Below are 15,201 nucleotides of genomic sequence, written 5' to 3' on the forward strand. Positions count from 1 at the left end.
TGGGAAGGACTGAAACACATGAGGACTCTTCATGGTAAAACCATCACAGACACACACTGTGGCAGGACTTCTGAACCATGGGAAGCTCACATGGCTCTTCCCCAGCTATAAGGATTTCAACCACAGGGAAATACACAATATAACCCACCAGATCAGAAACACCCATAGCAATTTCTCTTCAGTGGCACTGCCTTTCATCCCCGTCTCTGAATGCAGGCTGAAGGGAATATCTCAAATGAGTGAGTTGGAGAGTGGAGAAAGAGGGAGCACTGAGCCACAGGATGAGAAGAGAGAGGCCACAGCCTAAGCTCAGACTACGGTCTGTCAACCTGCCTGCAAGGACATACTACTGGACAAGTAAGCCACATGCTTAGTTATGCAGCTGCTCAAGCATTTACAAAAAGATGGAGGGTACATCAAGGCTACAGAAATTATATTACCCATGGGACTGAGCATCCCCTAATCTTTTTTTGTACAAGCATCTGTTGCATCTCTCTCTAGTGCCTTTTGCCTATTTCCATAATGTTACCATTCTTCAAGACCTATGTCTGTTCTTTTGCATATCAATCTTGCCTTACTCTCCAATATGAGTCCTGGAGTAGTCATGGTATTCAATATTATACTTATTTTTTTTTTCTTTGAGATGGAGTCTCACTCTATATCCCAAGCTGGAGTTCAGTGACATGATCTTGGCTGAATGCAAACTCTGCCTCCCAGGTTCAAGCGATTCTTGTACCTTAGCCTCCTGAGTAGCTGGGATTACAGCCATGTACCACCACACCGAGTTAATTTTTGTATTTTTAGTAGAGATGGGGTTTTGCCATCTTGGCCATGCTGGTCTCGAACTCCTGATCTCAGGTGATCCACCCGTCTCAGCCTCCTAAAGCGTTGGGATTACAGGCGTGAGCCACTGCGCCGGGCCTTTAATTCTTTTTAAGAAAGTTCTATCTTCCTGAATAGTCTATGAATCTCTTGGAATAAAATTATATGTTCATTCAGTTTTATATCTCTAAACTAAGTAAAACAATGCTTACTTAAATTACTGAATATCAGGAGCAACTAGAACCTGCTACCATTGTGGGGCTTTGTGAGAGGAGTATAGGGAAGGAATGCTTAGACAATACAGAGGTGACTGTCTCTGTTTTCTAATAATCAGGCTTTAATGATGTATAAGATCAGGGCCAGGTGCGATGGTTCATGCCTGTAATCCCAGCATTTTGGGAGGCTGAGGCGGGCAGATCACTTGAGGTCAGGAGATAGAGACCATCTTGGCTAGCACAGTGAAACCCCTGTCTCTACTAAAAATATAAAGAAACAGCTGGGCATGGTGGTGGGCACCTGTAGTCCCAGCTACTTGGGAGGCTGAGGCAGGAGAATTGCTTGAACCTAGGAGGGAGAGGTTGCAATGAGTCGAGATCCCACTGCTGCACTCCGGCCTGGGTGACAGAGTGAGACTCCATCTCAAAAAAAAAAAAAAAAAAATCAGGACATGACTGAAAACAAATGGTTATCCACATATGTGCTCCAAGTTTCTATCCTGTTAATAGATCATAGGCACAGAATTTTTGGTTAATCCACTCAGATTAAAAAATAAAATTTTACTGCCCTCTGCCTACTTTGTATTTTATTAATAATCGTGTATCATTTTGATCATAGCAAGGATTTGTAGCCAACAAGTAGATCCCAGGAGATTGTTCAACACAAAGTCTATCAGACCTTGATGCCTGATTCTGTTTCCAAAATCTTGTTTCATTTTTTTTTGAGCTGTGAGATATATTGCTTATATATGGAAGGAAGAGACAAACTATGAAGACAGAATTATTAATTTAAAAGAAGAAAAAGGAGACATTTTCATGATACAAAATACCTTAAAACAATTTAGGGTATCCTCAATTTGCTTTACTTATTTATTATTTATTTATTTATTTTAGAGACAGGGTCTTACTCTGTCACCCAGGCTGGAGTGCAGTGGTGTGATCATGGTTCACTGCAGACTCAAACTTCTGGGCTCAAACGATCCTCCTACCTCAGCCTCCTATGTAGTTGGGACTATGGTTGTGTGCCACCATGTCCAGCTAATTAATTTTTTTTTTTTTTTTTTTTGTAGAGACTGGGTCTTGCTCTGTTGTCCAGACTGATTTTGAATTCCTGGCTTCAAGGTATCCTCCTACCTTGGTCTCCCAGTGTTGGGATTACAGGTGTGAGCCATTGCACCCAGCCTCAATTTGCTTTGAATTGCTACTGGAGAATAGTAAGATGCAACTTACCCTTCTTGCCAATGGGCCCAGTCTTGCCAATATTGCCCTGATCTCCTATATCACCCAGTTCTCCTTTAATTCCTGAAAAGCAAACATGTTATCTTTTTATCATAAGGTTTTATCTTCCCTTGAAACGTGGCTAATGTGATATTCACTTGAAAGAAATACCAAAAAGTGTATTCTTCTGCCAGTGATAGCTAGTATATATCCCGTGCTCTATTGTCTAGTTTAACAGACTTACAGTATATGTGTTAAAATTAACATGTGAGTGCTATGAATATATACTACGGACATGATGATATTAAAATACTTGCTGATGTAGTATTTCTGGAAGGACTATGGCAGAGGATGTTTAGAAGAAAGGTTAGAGAAGGGCCGGGTGAAAGTATTCTTGACTCAATTCTGGTTTTTTTCTTCTTTAGTTACATTCTGTCTTCCTTTTGGAATTCTATTTCTTTTCTCTTTTAAAACAAGATTTGACAATCGTGCCACTTAAAAACAGGGCGGGGAACGTGCAGTCATAAAACCTAATGATCAAAGAAACATCAGACATGGTCCTGCTGAATTTTCTTTCAAAAAACTACGGTCAGGAATCACTGAGCTCTTCCAATATTATTTCTTTTTATAAAGATCTAAAAAAATTGCCAATTAAAAATCTTTATTTTCTAAGAACAATTTTGTAATTGACATTCATATTTATACACAGGTTTAAGTCAGCATTTCCCAAATTGAGGTCTCACAGGTCTGTGAGTCTCTCTTCCTTTTAAATTATTCAAGATTTAAAAATAAATGGTCTAGGGCAGCCCTCTTCCCGCAGTTGACGAGAAATATTTTAAGTGTTCAGAAGGTGCACACAAACACATCACAACCCAGAAGCTGTATTTTGGTAAGGCCAATTCCCAGCTTTGTGAGTGAAGACACTTCCTAATCACCTCTGTGTTACTCTCTTCATGTTTAATCCCACTTCTCCCATCCCCCACCATTTCCCCACTGTGTTATTCTTTTGTATTATGAAAAGGGCGGGGGGGGGAATTAAAGAAATAAAGAGATCTTGGGGAAAGATGAATAGATCAATGAATCAGGTAGCTCTTTTTGTTTCTTTTTATCTTCCTCCTTAAACTCTATGCCAGCTTAAAAAAACAATGCTGCTTAGCAGTGGCTTTAGAAGGGAGACACAGGTATGAACACAGCTCTATAACACATCGTTTCTTAATATTCTCAGAGACTGCTTTTCCCTGGGGCTCCCAGTGTCCCACACCAGCCAGCCCTAAGAATGCAACTCGAGAAACTCAGAGTCTTGTTGACAGGTAATCTCAGAGGGGCATTCAGATGGTGAGTTAATTCATGTGCGAAATATATTTCAGGCATTGTTGGGGCAGTGGGCATTATGAAAGCTGCTAATTTCCAGGGCAAGGGCCAGGAGAGAAAGAAGAGCAATTATGATATTGAAATGTCAGTTTCACATCATTTTAGTTACCTTTCGGCCCCATGCGTCCCACTTTGCCATGCTTTCCCTCTTCTCCTGGATCTCCTTTTTCACCATCATCTCCTTTTGAAACAGAAAATGAGACATAATGAAGCATCTCGAATAGTTACATGACCACATTCTCCCAGGGGAAGGTGGAGATGGTTACACTCCTTCCCTCAGCTCAGTGCTTGCCTCACAACCCAGCTGTGAGTATGGACATATGTTTACATGGACTTGACACTCAGGTGAAAGGAAGAAACTTCCAGTATATTTTATTTTTTACTTTTCTCCACATCCAACTCTATGTTTGAAGAAATATCCTTGTTGCCGAATTGAGATGTTTGGCCTGACAAATCTTTATTCTTGCTGTAGAATCTAGCAAATTCTTGATGGACAATAAACCTAAAACTTACACACACACACACACACACACAGACAGAGGTACACATAAGTTATTACTCTCTGACTGCATGCTTGGGAACCCCAAAATTGTAGGCATGACCTAGGAAGCTAAGAACAGGAGACTAGGGATGGGGAAGCCACAAAGCAATTTTCTGTGAGTGGCAACAGTCTTAATCATAGGCAACTGTAGATTCCAGCACCTTGAAGAATTAAAGATTGAATGAATGGTTTAATGAACAATGCCCAGACTGAGAATCAGAGGTCTTGGATTTTAATGTCATGTTAGTCACTGATGGGTTGAACAAATCTTCAACAGGCCAGTGATTGAGTTTATTGACTTTGGACTAGGACAGATTTGACTGAAGTCTCAGCTCCACCACAAACTATCTGGAGAAATTTGAGTACAGAATTCACTTTTCTCTACAGCAAATAGATCTAATAACACCTACTGGAGTGGGCTTTTAGGTAGGCCAAATGAGACAACAGAGATAGAACACCTGGGATACAATCGGTGCTTAGCAATGATGGCTGCTGTTTTTGTTTCCTTTATGCTTCCTTTCCTAAATGTGGGGATAGTATCTGCTCTCCACACCTCACTCAGTTGTTTTAGGATCAACAAGGTGAGCATGTGAATGTGCTTTGAAAACAAAGAGCACAACATACACGATATCATGACCAGACACCTGCATTATCACCACAGCAATCTCAGGGCATGAAAAAGCCCTGTCCATCAGCAGAGGAAAGGAGGAGAAACAAAACCTTCTAAAGACAAAAATGAAGTTCTTGGGATTAGACAATTTGAGTGTGAGAAACTTGTGTTGTTCATTGATTTATCCAGGAAAAAAACACCACCAGAGATTTTCCCTCTTTTTATTTTTATTTTTTCTGAGTGCAGAATGTTGAGATTTTAAATGAAAGCAAGCACAATGTATGGAAGAGTTGGATTTCCAGGTTGTGAGATTGATCAGACATTGAAATACTTCACAAAGGAAGCTATAAATGCCTCCTAGGATGGTTTTCAAAAAAGAATGCACAGGTGATATCTGTGGTCAGACCAGAGGGGAGAATTAGGTGAACTAGATGACATTTTTCTTCTTTTTCTTTTCTTTTCTTTTCCTTTTCCCTCCCTCCCTCCCTCCCTTCCTTCCTTTTTTCCTTCCCACTATCCTTCCTTCACACTATTCCTTCCTTCTTTCTCTCTCTCTCTCTTTCTTTCTGACAGTGTCTTTCTTTGTCACCCAGGCTGGAGTGCAGTGGTGTGAACACAGCTCATTGCAGCCTCAACCTTCTGAACTCAAGTGATCCTCCTGTAGATGACATTTTTCTAGCTAAAGTTAACAGTGAATATCTATTGAGCAATTATAAAGTCAGTCAAGCACAAGCTAAGGACTTGACATATAGTCATCATAGCAATTCTAGGAGATGGAAACTCTTATGGCTCTATTTTATGAATGAAAAAAAAATGAGACTATGTGGTTAAGTTGCTTGCCTATTGTCATAGAGCTTTTTAGTAGTCAAATAGGATTCAACAACATGTACGTTTCTATCCCTCTAGAATCCTCGTGGTACACAGTTGTATCTTTTGGCCTAGGTTCTGTGACTCCTAGCAGATAGTAGATTTTACAGAATTTGGCATTGTGTCAAATTTTTCAGGGAGATGAGGGGAGTGGCAGAAAGAGTGATAGTTTTTGTTTCCTTTTATACAAGAAAGATAATGGGAGAAAAGAAAAAAACCCAACTTATTCCTTAATGACTTTATTCACAGGAAGTGTTTCCTTGGAATAGGGATAGGGTAGCATAACTGAGACACCACTTTGCCATTCACTGAGGGACTTCGGGAAGTCCTTTAACTTTTCTGAGCTTTTTTTCATGCATTCATAGAATAGACAAAAATTACACTTTTTTTTTTTTTTTCCCCAGAGGGTGTTTAGCGAAGGTAAAGCTAGAAAAGTATTTTCCTTCAGGAAGTCCTTTCTAACACTCCCAGACTGGGTTAAATTCTCCCTCTAATTACCTTTGTGGCTTAAAAATAACACTTTATACCAAACGTGTTGGTGTATCTCCACTTATCTCTTACATCTCCCTGTGACCCAAAGCATGGTGGGATCATAAGTGATTTATTCTAGCATCTCCAGAATTTAGCACAGTGCCTGGCTCTGGTGTTTAATAAATGTAGTTGAACTGAGTACACTTTGTGTGAACCATAAGACATTCTACAAATATAATAATACTGTTTATCAAGTACTTTGTGCCAAAAATGTTCTCAGCACTTGACATACAATCTATCATTTGATTCCCACAGCAAGCTTTGAGATGTGTACTATCCTTTGCTCCATTTTACAGAAGAGGAAATGGGGTCACAGAGAGGTTAAGTAACATCCAGGTCACATAGCTCATAAGTGGTAAAGCCAGGATTTAAACCAGGGTCATCTGTCCTCCTAGCCCATGTTCTGAACAAGCTGGATGATTTAGAGCAAATTCTTGCCTTAGCATTTCTGGGTCTTGGATTGCTCTTCTGTACAATGGGACTAGTGATGCGCGTCCTGCTCATGAAAAGGCAAGATCAAAAACAAGCATGTATGTGAAGCCCTTTGAGAATCAAAATGCCACACAGATGTGACTTATTGGTGCCATTATTCTTTCTCCTTCCTTCTTCCCCTTCTATAAGCTTTCCCATTCATTTTCAAGCAAGTGTCTTAACTGGAGGCAGCCAGTTGAGTGACTTAGTCATCTACTGCTCCCTGGTGGCTATTGATGGAGATCTGGGAGGGTGAAATAGGATTATTTATTATTTGACCCATGTGACTGCATCACAGGCTGGTGGCCAAGCAGGCTGCGGGCAGAGATGAAGCAAACAACTTGAGTTCTAGCCTTCAGCATGGGTCCTGGGTTTGTTTGATCTTTGGTACTTGCTTTAATGAGAACAGAAGGGAGATGTAAAAACAAGCTTTGGCTAGGGCCCCCCCACCTGGCTCACAGTTGTTTGTTTTTATATTTATTAGATGAGTAGGACAATTTGGACTATTTTACTTCATTTAGAAATAGCCACTTGTATTTGAAAATTAAGTGAAAAGCTATAAACTGAAATGAATTAATTTCAATTTTACAAAAATGATTTGCTTTGCTCACCCCCTCTCCAAGCCACCAGCAGAATTCCAACAGAGTACACATTTGACCACATTTTCTTAGATAGGACTTTCCCCCCGCAATTAGCAAAAAATCTTTTAAAATTGAATTCTAGTTGGAACCCAGACCAGTACCCTTTACTCAAAGGAAATACTTATTGAAAAGTTGTGAATTGTTTTGGAGATGCTAAAAATAATTAATTAAAGTCCTTTTCCCATTGTCAAAACAATCTTATAGACTGGGGAGTTGTTAGCAACCTTTCTCCTGATCAGTCTTAGAATTGAATGGGATAGGCTGGGCACAGTGGCTCACGCCTGTAATCTCAGCACTTTGGGAGGCTGAGGCGGGTGAATTGCTTGACGTCAGGAGTTCACGAACAGCCTGACCAACATGGTGAAACCCCGTCTAAGCATATAAAAATTAGCTGGGCATGGTGGCAGGTTTCTGTAATCCCAGCTACACGGTAGGCTGAGCAGGAGATCACTTGAACCCAGGAGGTGGAGGTCGTAGATTGTGCCACTGCACCCCAGCCTGGGTGACAGAGCGAGACCCCGTCTCAAAAAAATAATAATAATAATTAAAATAAAAGAATTGAATGGAATAGGTGGTATGTTGTGCTTTCTTAACAAGGCAAGAACTCCTGCCTAAAATATATCCTTCCCACTCCTACTTACAATTTCTTCCCATCTATGCCAATTGCATCCTCATTGTTGGAAATTTCAGTAGTCATCAATTATGCCCCATACCTCTTACATACATAACATGTACCAGTAGAGTCATAAAACAGACCGCTCCCTAGTACTTTTACTTCCCCAATCTCAACCTCATCACTTCACTGAAATCTTCAGGCCTCATTGGGACCTGCTATTGTTTGCCTTCTCCCCATTCACCCATTTAACATTCCCTTGGTGCCTTCACCTACCCAACCTGCCTATTCCTGGCTATCCGGAATTCTTTCAAGTCAGCCACTTCTGCACAGCTTTCCCTAAGGTAAAGAAAGTGCAATGCCTTGGTTAAGAGCACTCTGGAACAAGCCATTTTGTTTCTTCAAATCTCAGTTTTCTCATCCATAAATGGAGAAAATAGTCCCAACCTCATAGGATTGCTGCATATTAATGGAGACAGTGGATGAAAAGTGTTCAACATCATGCCTGGCTCAGTTGGTAAACTCATGAGTGTCTGCTTTAATGAGAATAGAAGTAGGTAAGTGATTATTTCTTCATATTCACTACCTCAATCTCTATTATATAATCATTACTTACTCTTTTACTTGGCTGTGTGTTTTTCTACCCTTTATTGTAAAACTTTTTCACATAATTAAAGATATAAACCCATTACTGAGATTTACCAATCTGCACATTGTCATTGCTTCATGTATTTATTTTTGCTATATATTTTTTAAAAAGTAAATTATGGACATGAACATATCTCCCTTAAGTACTTCAGTGAGTGATTCTAAAGAGTAAGAACAAACTCCCATATAAACATATTATCGTTATATCAGTCTTGCTTTTTAAAGGGCTGTAGGCATTTGAGAAAGTCACCTTGATAGACTTCTGTGATCTTGTTCATCTCAAGCCCACACTGCTGTGCTATATATAATCTCATACAAGGAAGAAATGAGTACTTAGAAGAGAAGTAGACATTCAGAGGAGTAAGCCTAAATCCTCTGAAAACAAATCATGACAAATAATTCCATTTTCTCTTCTGAAAGAACTAATAGATCAAGAAACTGCCTTGGACAGAGTTGTTGGAAGAATAAAAATTTCCACTAGTGATTCACAGAAGGGAGTCATTCCTGGAAAGTTAGGATGACATATTGATGAAGCCCCAGAGAGGGTCCTGACCTTGCATATTCAGGAGTCAAATCTTAATCACATTGCTTCTCAGCCCTGTGAACTTAGCTATGATATTTAAACTCTCAGTGCTCCCATTTTCTTATCTATAATTGGAAATAACTAGAATGCTTACCTGTTCTAGAGTCTCCCATCCTGGGGGTTGCTCCCTCACTCTGAGACCCATGCTACTTCGATTTACTTTAATAACTTTGTGATAGAAATTTAGGGGAAGCTTTCTTTGTATTTCTTTTAATAAAAACATAAAAAGCAAGCAAGCATGGATTTTGAATGAAGACTGATTTGTAGACATTATAGGTTTGCAACCATCATTGTTGTAAGGCAGGTTATCTGTGGAAAACGGAGGCCCAGACCCTGGCAACGTTGTTCAAGAACAAATAAACAACAGTGTGCTTCTCGGGAATAGAAAAAAAATAAGTACATGATAGTGGGGCAAGGGTCTTCTAAGAGATTTTTCTGAGATTCTATCTAATATGGTTTGGCTGTGTTCCCACCCAAATCTCATCTTGAATAGTAGCTTCCACAATTCCCATATGTCATGAGAGGGACCTGGGGAAAGATAATTGAATCAGGGGGGCAGGTCTTTTCCATGCTCTTCTTGTGGTAGTGAATAAGTCTCACGGGATCTGATGGTTTTATAAAGAAGAGCTCCTCTGCACATGCTTTCTTGCCTGCTGCCGTGTAAGACGTCCCTTGCTCTTCCACCATGATAACAAGGCCTTCCCAGCCATGTGGAACTGTGAGTCAATTAAATGTCTTTCCTTCATAAATTACCCAGTCTTGAGCATGTCTTTATTAGCAAGGTTAGAACAGGCTAATATGGTATCCTAACATAATCTTATGTTGCATGTGCAGGAAATGAGATTTTTCTTACAAAATGTTAGCACTTTTCCTAACACATTTAAAGCATTCAAAAATGTTGTTTATTATTGGCTTAAAGTAAGGATATGGTTTAAAAAGAACCAACTGCATCTTAGTCTGTAGAAAATTACGTGTTTTTAAGGGGAAAAGCTGCCTCAGGAAGAGTCTGATAAGAAAGATAGCAACTCCTTACAAAGAAGCAATTTGCCAAGGAACTCCACCTTTAGGAACCATGTGTGTATTGGCAGATAGGGCAGTCATTCAAGTTGCCTCTGAAAGCTCAGAACAATGGACAAAATAGGAATTTTATAGTCACATGTACTTAGGCTCAACTCCTGAATTTACTGTCTAAGAGCTATTTAATCTTATACTAAATAATTTATACTTACATTTTAATGTAATAGATAACTGAATTTAATAAATTATTTAATTTTAATAATTTTATTAAGTAATTTGTCAAATTATTTGATAAATTATTTAAACTTACATTAAATCTTACACTAAATAATTAACCTTCCTGCTTTAGTTTCCTATCCAGGAAAATGGGGATGATGACCCTTTTCTCATGGAGTTACCTAAAGATTAAGTAAGATTATGGATGGTAAAATTCATCAAAGAGCCCCTTGCATGGAATGTGCTCTCACTGATGCATAAATATTGCAACCATAGTGAGCGATTTTTGCTTTCATTTTCTTGGTATCCACTCCCTGGGCTTCAGGTAACAGCTCCACAGTTTTCTGTAGGAAATCACACTTACTCATTCTCAATCCATATGGTTTAGACCGTATCCATAATAATTCATTCAGCAATTCACATGTGACCCAATAAGAGCCCATGAGTCTCGTTTTGAGGATTTTATTTAGAACTTTCAAAAATGGAGACTTGCTTTTTCTGCAGGAGTCTCAGAGAGGATAGACTATCATTGAAGAATCTGAATCTATTTTGACACCATTAAGAGAGAACCCACATTACAGTCATTATAGAGGAAAGCAAAATGGTGTGAAGACTCCGCCCAGAAGACGTGATGTGAGCAGCTGGACCTAACTCAATTTGAATCCCCTCCTGTTACGTGAGTCTATGAATTCCCCTGCTTTTCTCTGTGTGTTTGGTTGACCAGTGTAAGTTTGGTTTGTGTTGACCTCTGTCACTTGGCAACACAAACTTCTGTACTAATACAACCACTTGATAATGATTAGGAGAGGTTCCTTCCCAGGAAGAGGTCAAAGCTTCAGGAGAAGATGGACAAAAAAGCAGATAATTACTGTGATAAATGCTGACAGTCACTGCTGTGGGACCACAAAGGAGGAAACACCTAACCCTACCTGCCCACACGTCAAATTCTCCACTATTCTTTGTCAAAAAGAAGTAAATAGGATCCTTTAGACTGAGCTCCACCAGAATAAACTTACATTATAAGGTAAATACAAAGAAAATAAGCTAAAATACAAATTTGTCCTTATATGAGGGCAAGCTGGTGCTAAAATGTCTTTGCCAATAAAATTTTATATGGATTTTTGTCTTCTGTTGAACTCCTTGGACCTCATCAGTTCAGCTCACGTGTTACCTCCTTTCCCAAGGAGTCTTCTCAGTACAGATTTTCCTAGCTCCATCTCCCTCTTCAATGGTCAGAACTAAACTAACTCCCTGGAGGGTAATCCCCTCTCACTTTACAGTGTCCTATTGCATTGTGTCATAGGTGATAAGACAGGTCAGGGATGATAGACTGTATTCCTAGCACTTGGCACAGAATCTGAGAATCTGTAAATAGGTGATTGCTCAATAATTGTTTTCAAAATAAAAGGAGTAACATCCTTAAAGACAAGGTAGATAAATGTGAGCTTAATGACAATACAGTCAAATGAGTTTGTAATTGATTGAAATGTCTTTCTCAATAATGGCTGATTAATGGATCGACTCCAGCCTGCTGGGAGGTCTGTGCTGATGGCCAATAATCTCATAAGGCAGCCCAGGCGGCAAATACACACACCACTGCCTCTACTGCTTCTGTCCACTCCATATTCTTGTTTCTTCTTCCAATTTACCTTTGTCTCTCAATATTACAGTCATGGTCTAATTTCCAAGGCTCAGTGCCCAAATCAGCTTCCTCACTCTCATCTTGATTCTTAATTTTCATATGTTGACTCTGTCTTTCTTTTTCCTCCCATCCCTGCTGCTGTTATTTTATGCCTTCCTGTCTTTATGCTGTAACCCTGTTCTTTACAGGTGATTCCTAAAGATTTTCATTGATGTATCTCAAGTGCCTAGATTAGTGTCTGTTCAATAAATACTTCTTGAAATATTGGTTTCCTTGAATCTGAACTTTACTTTTCCCAACTATCTTGCAAATTAATCTTTATTAAATCATATTTTCATCATACTTCTGCCCAATTCAAAATGTTTCAACAGTTCTTCTGTGTTTATAGGCCACTTCAAACTAATTAGTCTAGTATGTGAACCTTCACAGGCTGGCATCAATGGAACTTTCCCACATTATTTTCTGACATTCTGATAAATGGCTAATTTATATACACTCATTACAACCCAGGAGTTTCTCTGCTGCATAACCTTCTATTCCTGTCCAATCTGTTTATGCATTGTTCATCAAAATGTCTTTCAGTTCCCACCTCCATTGAAAAACATTTTTCTTTCATTTGCAATTAATCTGTTTCGAGAAGACGCTAAAGGTCATAAAAGGAAAGATAGACATATATAGCGTATAAGAAATTAGTAATATTGCAATATGCAAAGAACTTTTGAAAATTGCTTTGCAAAAAGGACAATAAAATTTAAAAATCTAAAAATATAAGCAATAAATAATAGATGAAAATGTCCAGACTATTAGAGAAATATATGTATGTATATGTATAAGTCTATGTCATATTTCATCATGGAATGTTATCATTCATTGTTCTTGGCGTTTCTATTTGCAACCTAGCGAAGGAGACAACTGAGGAGTTCAAGTATCCTACAGTCTCTCCTATTTGAATTACAAAGTATCTTCTTTTTGTTTTCAAGCTTATTTGGCTTAAAAAGAATGATCACTTGGAGTCTGCATCTACTTTGCAGTCATCACATGTTTGAGTAAGTGGGTAGGGGTAGGAGGGTGGGAACTAACGCTGTACTTAATGAAAAATGCAACATTAAGGTTTGTTAGGCAGGTTTCCTTCTGTCTTCACATATCATTCACTATTAAAATGCATTCTCAGCCAGGCCCATGGAAACAAAAACAAAGAGAAATCCCATCAATTCGGGACTAAGTGGCACGCTTCTGCAATGCAATGCGGTTGTTAAGAGCATAAGATCTGGGATCAAAGCACTTAGTTCAAGTCCGGGCTCCATCACTGACAGGGTATGGGACTTTAGCAACCCATTTAAATTCTGTAAGCCTCAATTTGCTCATCAGTAAGTCAGAATAATGAAGTGCCTCCCTCACAGGGTTGTTGTGAGGAGTAAATGTGGTCATGCACATGAAGAGCTTAGAAGGGTGTTTAGAAGGTAATGAGAACTCCGGAATATTACATTATTACATTATGCCAGTAGCATCCAAGGGGCCATGAGGAATATCTAGTCACTAGAAATGAGAGAGGTACAAAGAAGAGGACAAGGGGAAGAAAGCCTCTGTGAGAACTTATCCTGTCATGCAGATTTGCAACATCCTGGTTGGGGTTGGTGTGTGTGTGTGTGTGTGTGTGTGTGTGTGTGTGTGTGTGTCTTCCCAGAGCATATTTATGCTTTTGGCATCCAAACATTTACAATACTCTGTATATGTAACATACAATATTCTCTCTAAAATTAATTTCAGCACAAAGTGAGTTAGAAACAAATTTAAGGAAAAAGTGTAGTATTGTTATTAAATGTAGTTATTAGGTTGGTGTTAAAGTAATTGCAGTTTTTGCCATTACTTTTGATAACTGTATTATTATGTATACCAACATCTCAATCTATGAACATCTCAAGTGTCTGTGAGAATGGCAGTATCCTCTTTGATAATCATCAAACACTGAATGAGACAAAATATAAAAACTGTAAGTCAAGATGATGGGCTATGTGATTAGTTTTTCTAGAAAAATAATGCCTAAGAAATATTTATGATATCTATTCCCAATTGCCGACTGGAATTTTCTGCTGGTGTTCACATGCAACTGAAAGACAATTAAGAACTCATAAGCTCCTAATTTTACTTCTGAAGTACCTCTTTATTGCACACCATTCTCTCTATTCCAACAACCCTAATGCAACTCTCGTCTTTCATTTACGTCCCACTAAGACCTTCTCATATCCTTCAGTCTATCTTCAACCCTGCTAAGAGATTTCTCTGCCTAAAAAGCAAATCTAATGTTGTTCTACTCAAAGACTTCCATTGGTTCCTCTGGTTTAAACTATCATTTGGTTGACTGGATCAGATACAAACAATCTCACAACTTCGGCAAAATAACTATGAAAATTATGTGGAAAAGAAAACCCACTGTTCAATGAAAATTAGGTTAGCAGATGACATGGTTTGATGTTTGTCTTCTCCAAATCTCATGTTGAAATGTAAATCCCCCTCGTTGGAGGTGGGGCCTGGCAGGATGTGTTTGGGTCATGTAGGAGGATCTCTCATGCCTGACTTGGTGCTTTCCTTGTGGTAATGAGTGAGTTTTCGCTCTCAGTTTACATCGGATCTGGTTATTTGAAAGACTGTGACACTATCCTCCTTTCTTTTGCTCTTCTGCCATGATTGTACTTTTCCTGAGGCCCTCACCAGAAGCAGACAGTGGCATCACATTTTTTGTACAGTCTGCAGAAGCATGAACAAAATAAACCTCTTCTTTATAAACTACCCAATTTAAGGTATTCCTTTATATTATGGCAACATAAAATGGATTAATGCAGCAGACAAGTATAATAAGTTGTTATTTATGTTGAAGCCACTGGAGTTAAAACAAAACAAAAAAAACCTAATTCTGTGTTCTACCTTATTAAAATGTCAATCCTATCCACTCAAAAGGGGGCAGGATAGGCCGAGCATGGTGGCTCACGCCTGTAATCCCAGCACTTTGGGAGGCCGAGGCGGGCGGATCATGAGGTCAGGAGATCCAGGCCATCCTGGCTAACACTGTGAAACCCCGTCTCTACTAAAAAGTACAAAACAAAATTAGCCAGGCGTGGTGGCGGGTGCCTGAAGTCCCAGCTACTTGGGAGGCCGAGGCAGGAGAATGGCGTTAACCCGGGAGGCGGAGCTTGCACT

The 15,201-nt window shown here is 39.2% G+C and overlaps 1 protein-coding gene across 1 annotated transcript in view; it reads right to left on the reverse strand.

The window, feature by feature from the left end:
• COLEC10 (collectin sub-family member 10 (C-type lectin)) overlaps nt 1-15,201 on the reverse strand; it is a 38,262-nt gene that overhangs the window by 12,620 nt on the left and 10,441 nt on the right. Inside the window, exons 2-3 of the mRNA XM_011941077.1 lie at nt 3,736-3,807; nt 2,268-2,339 (exon numbers count right to left, since the gene is read on the reverse strand). Of these exons, the coding sequence (XP_011796467.1) occupies nt 2,268-2,339; nt 3,736-3,807 (144 nt within the window). The remainder of the gene's footprint in view (nt 1-2,267; nt 2,340-3,735; nt 3,808-15,201) is intronic.

This window comes from Colobus angolensis, unplaced genomic scaffold, assembly GCF_000951035.1.
Source record: "Colobus angolensis palliatus isolate OR3802 unplaced genomic scaffold, Cang.pa_1.0 Scaffold198, whole genome shotgun sequence".
Taxonomy (NCBI): domain Eukaryota; kingdom Metazoa; phylum Chordata; class Mammalia; order Primates; family Cercopithecidae; genus Colobus; species Colobus angolensis.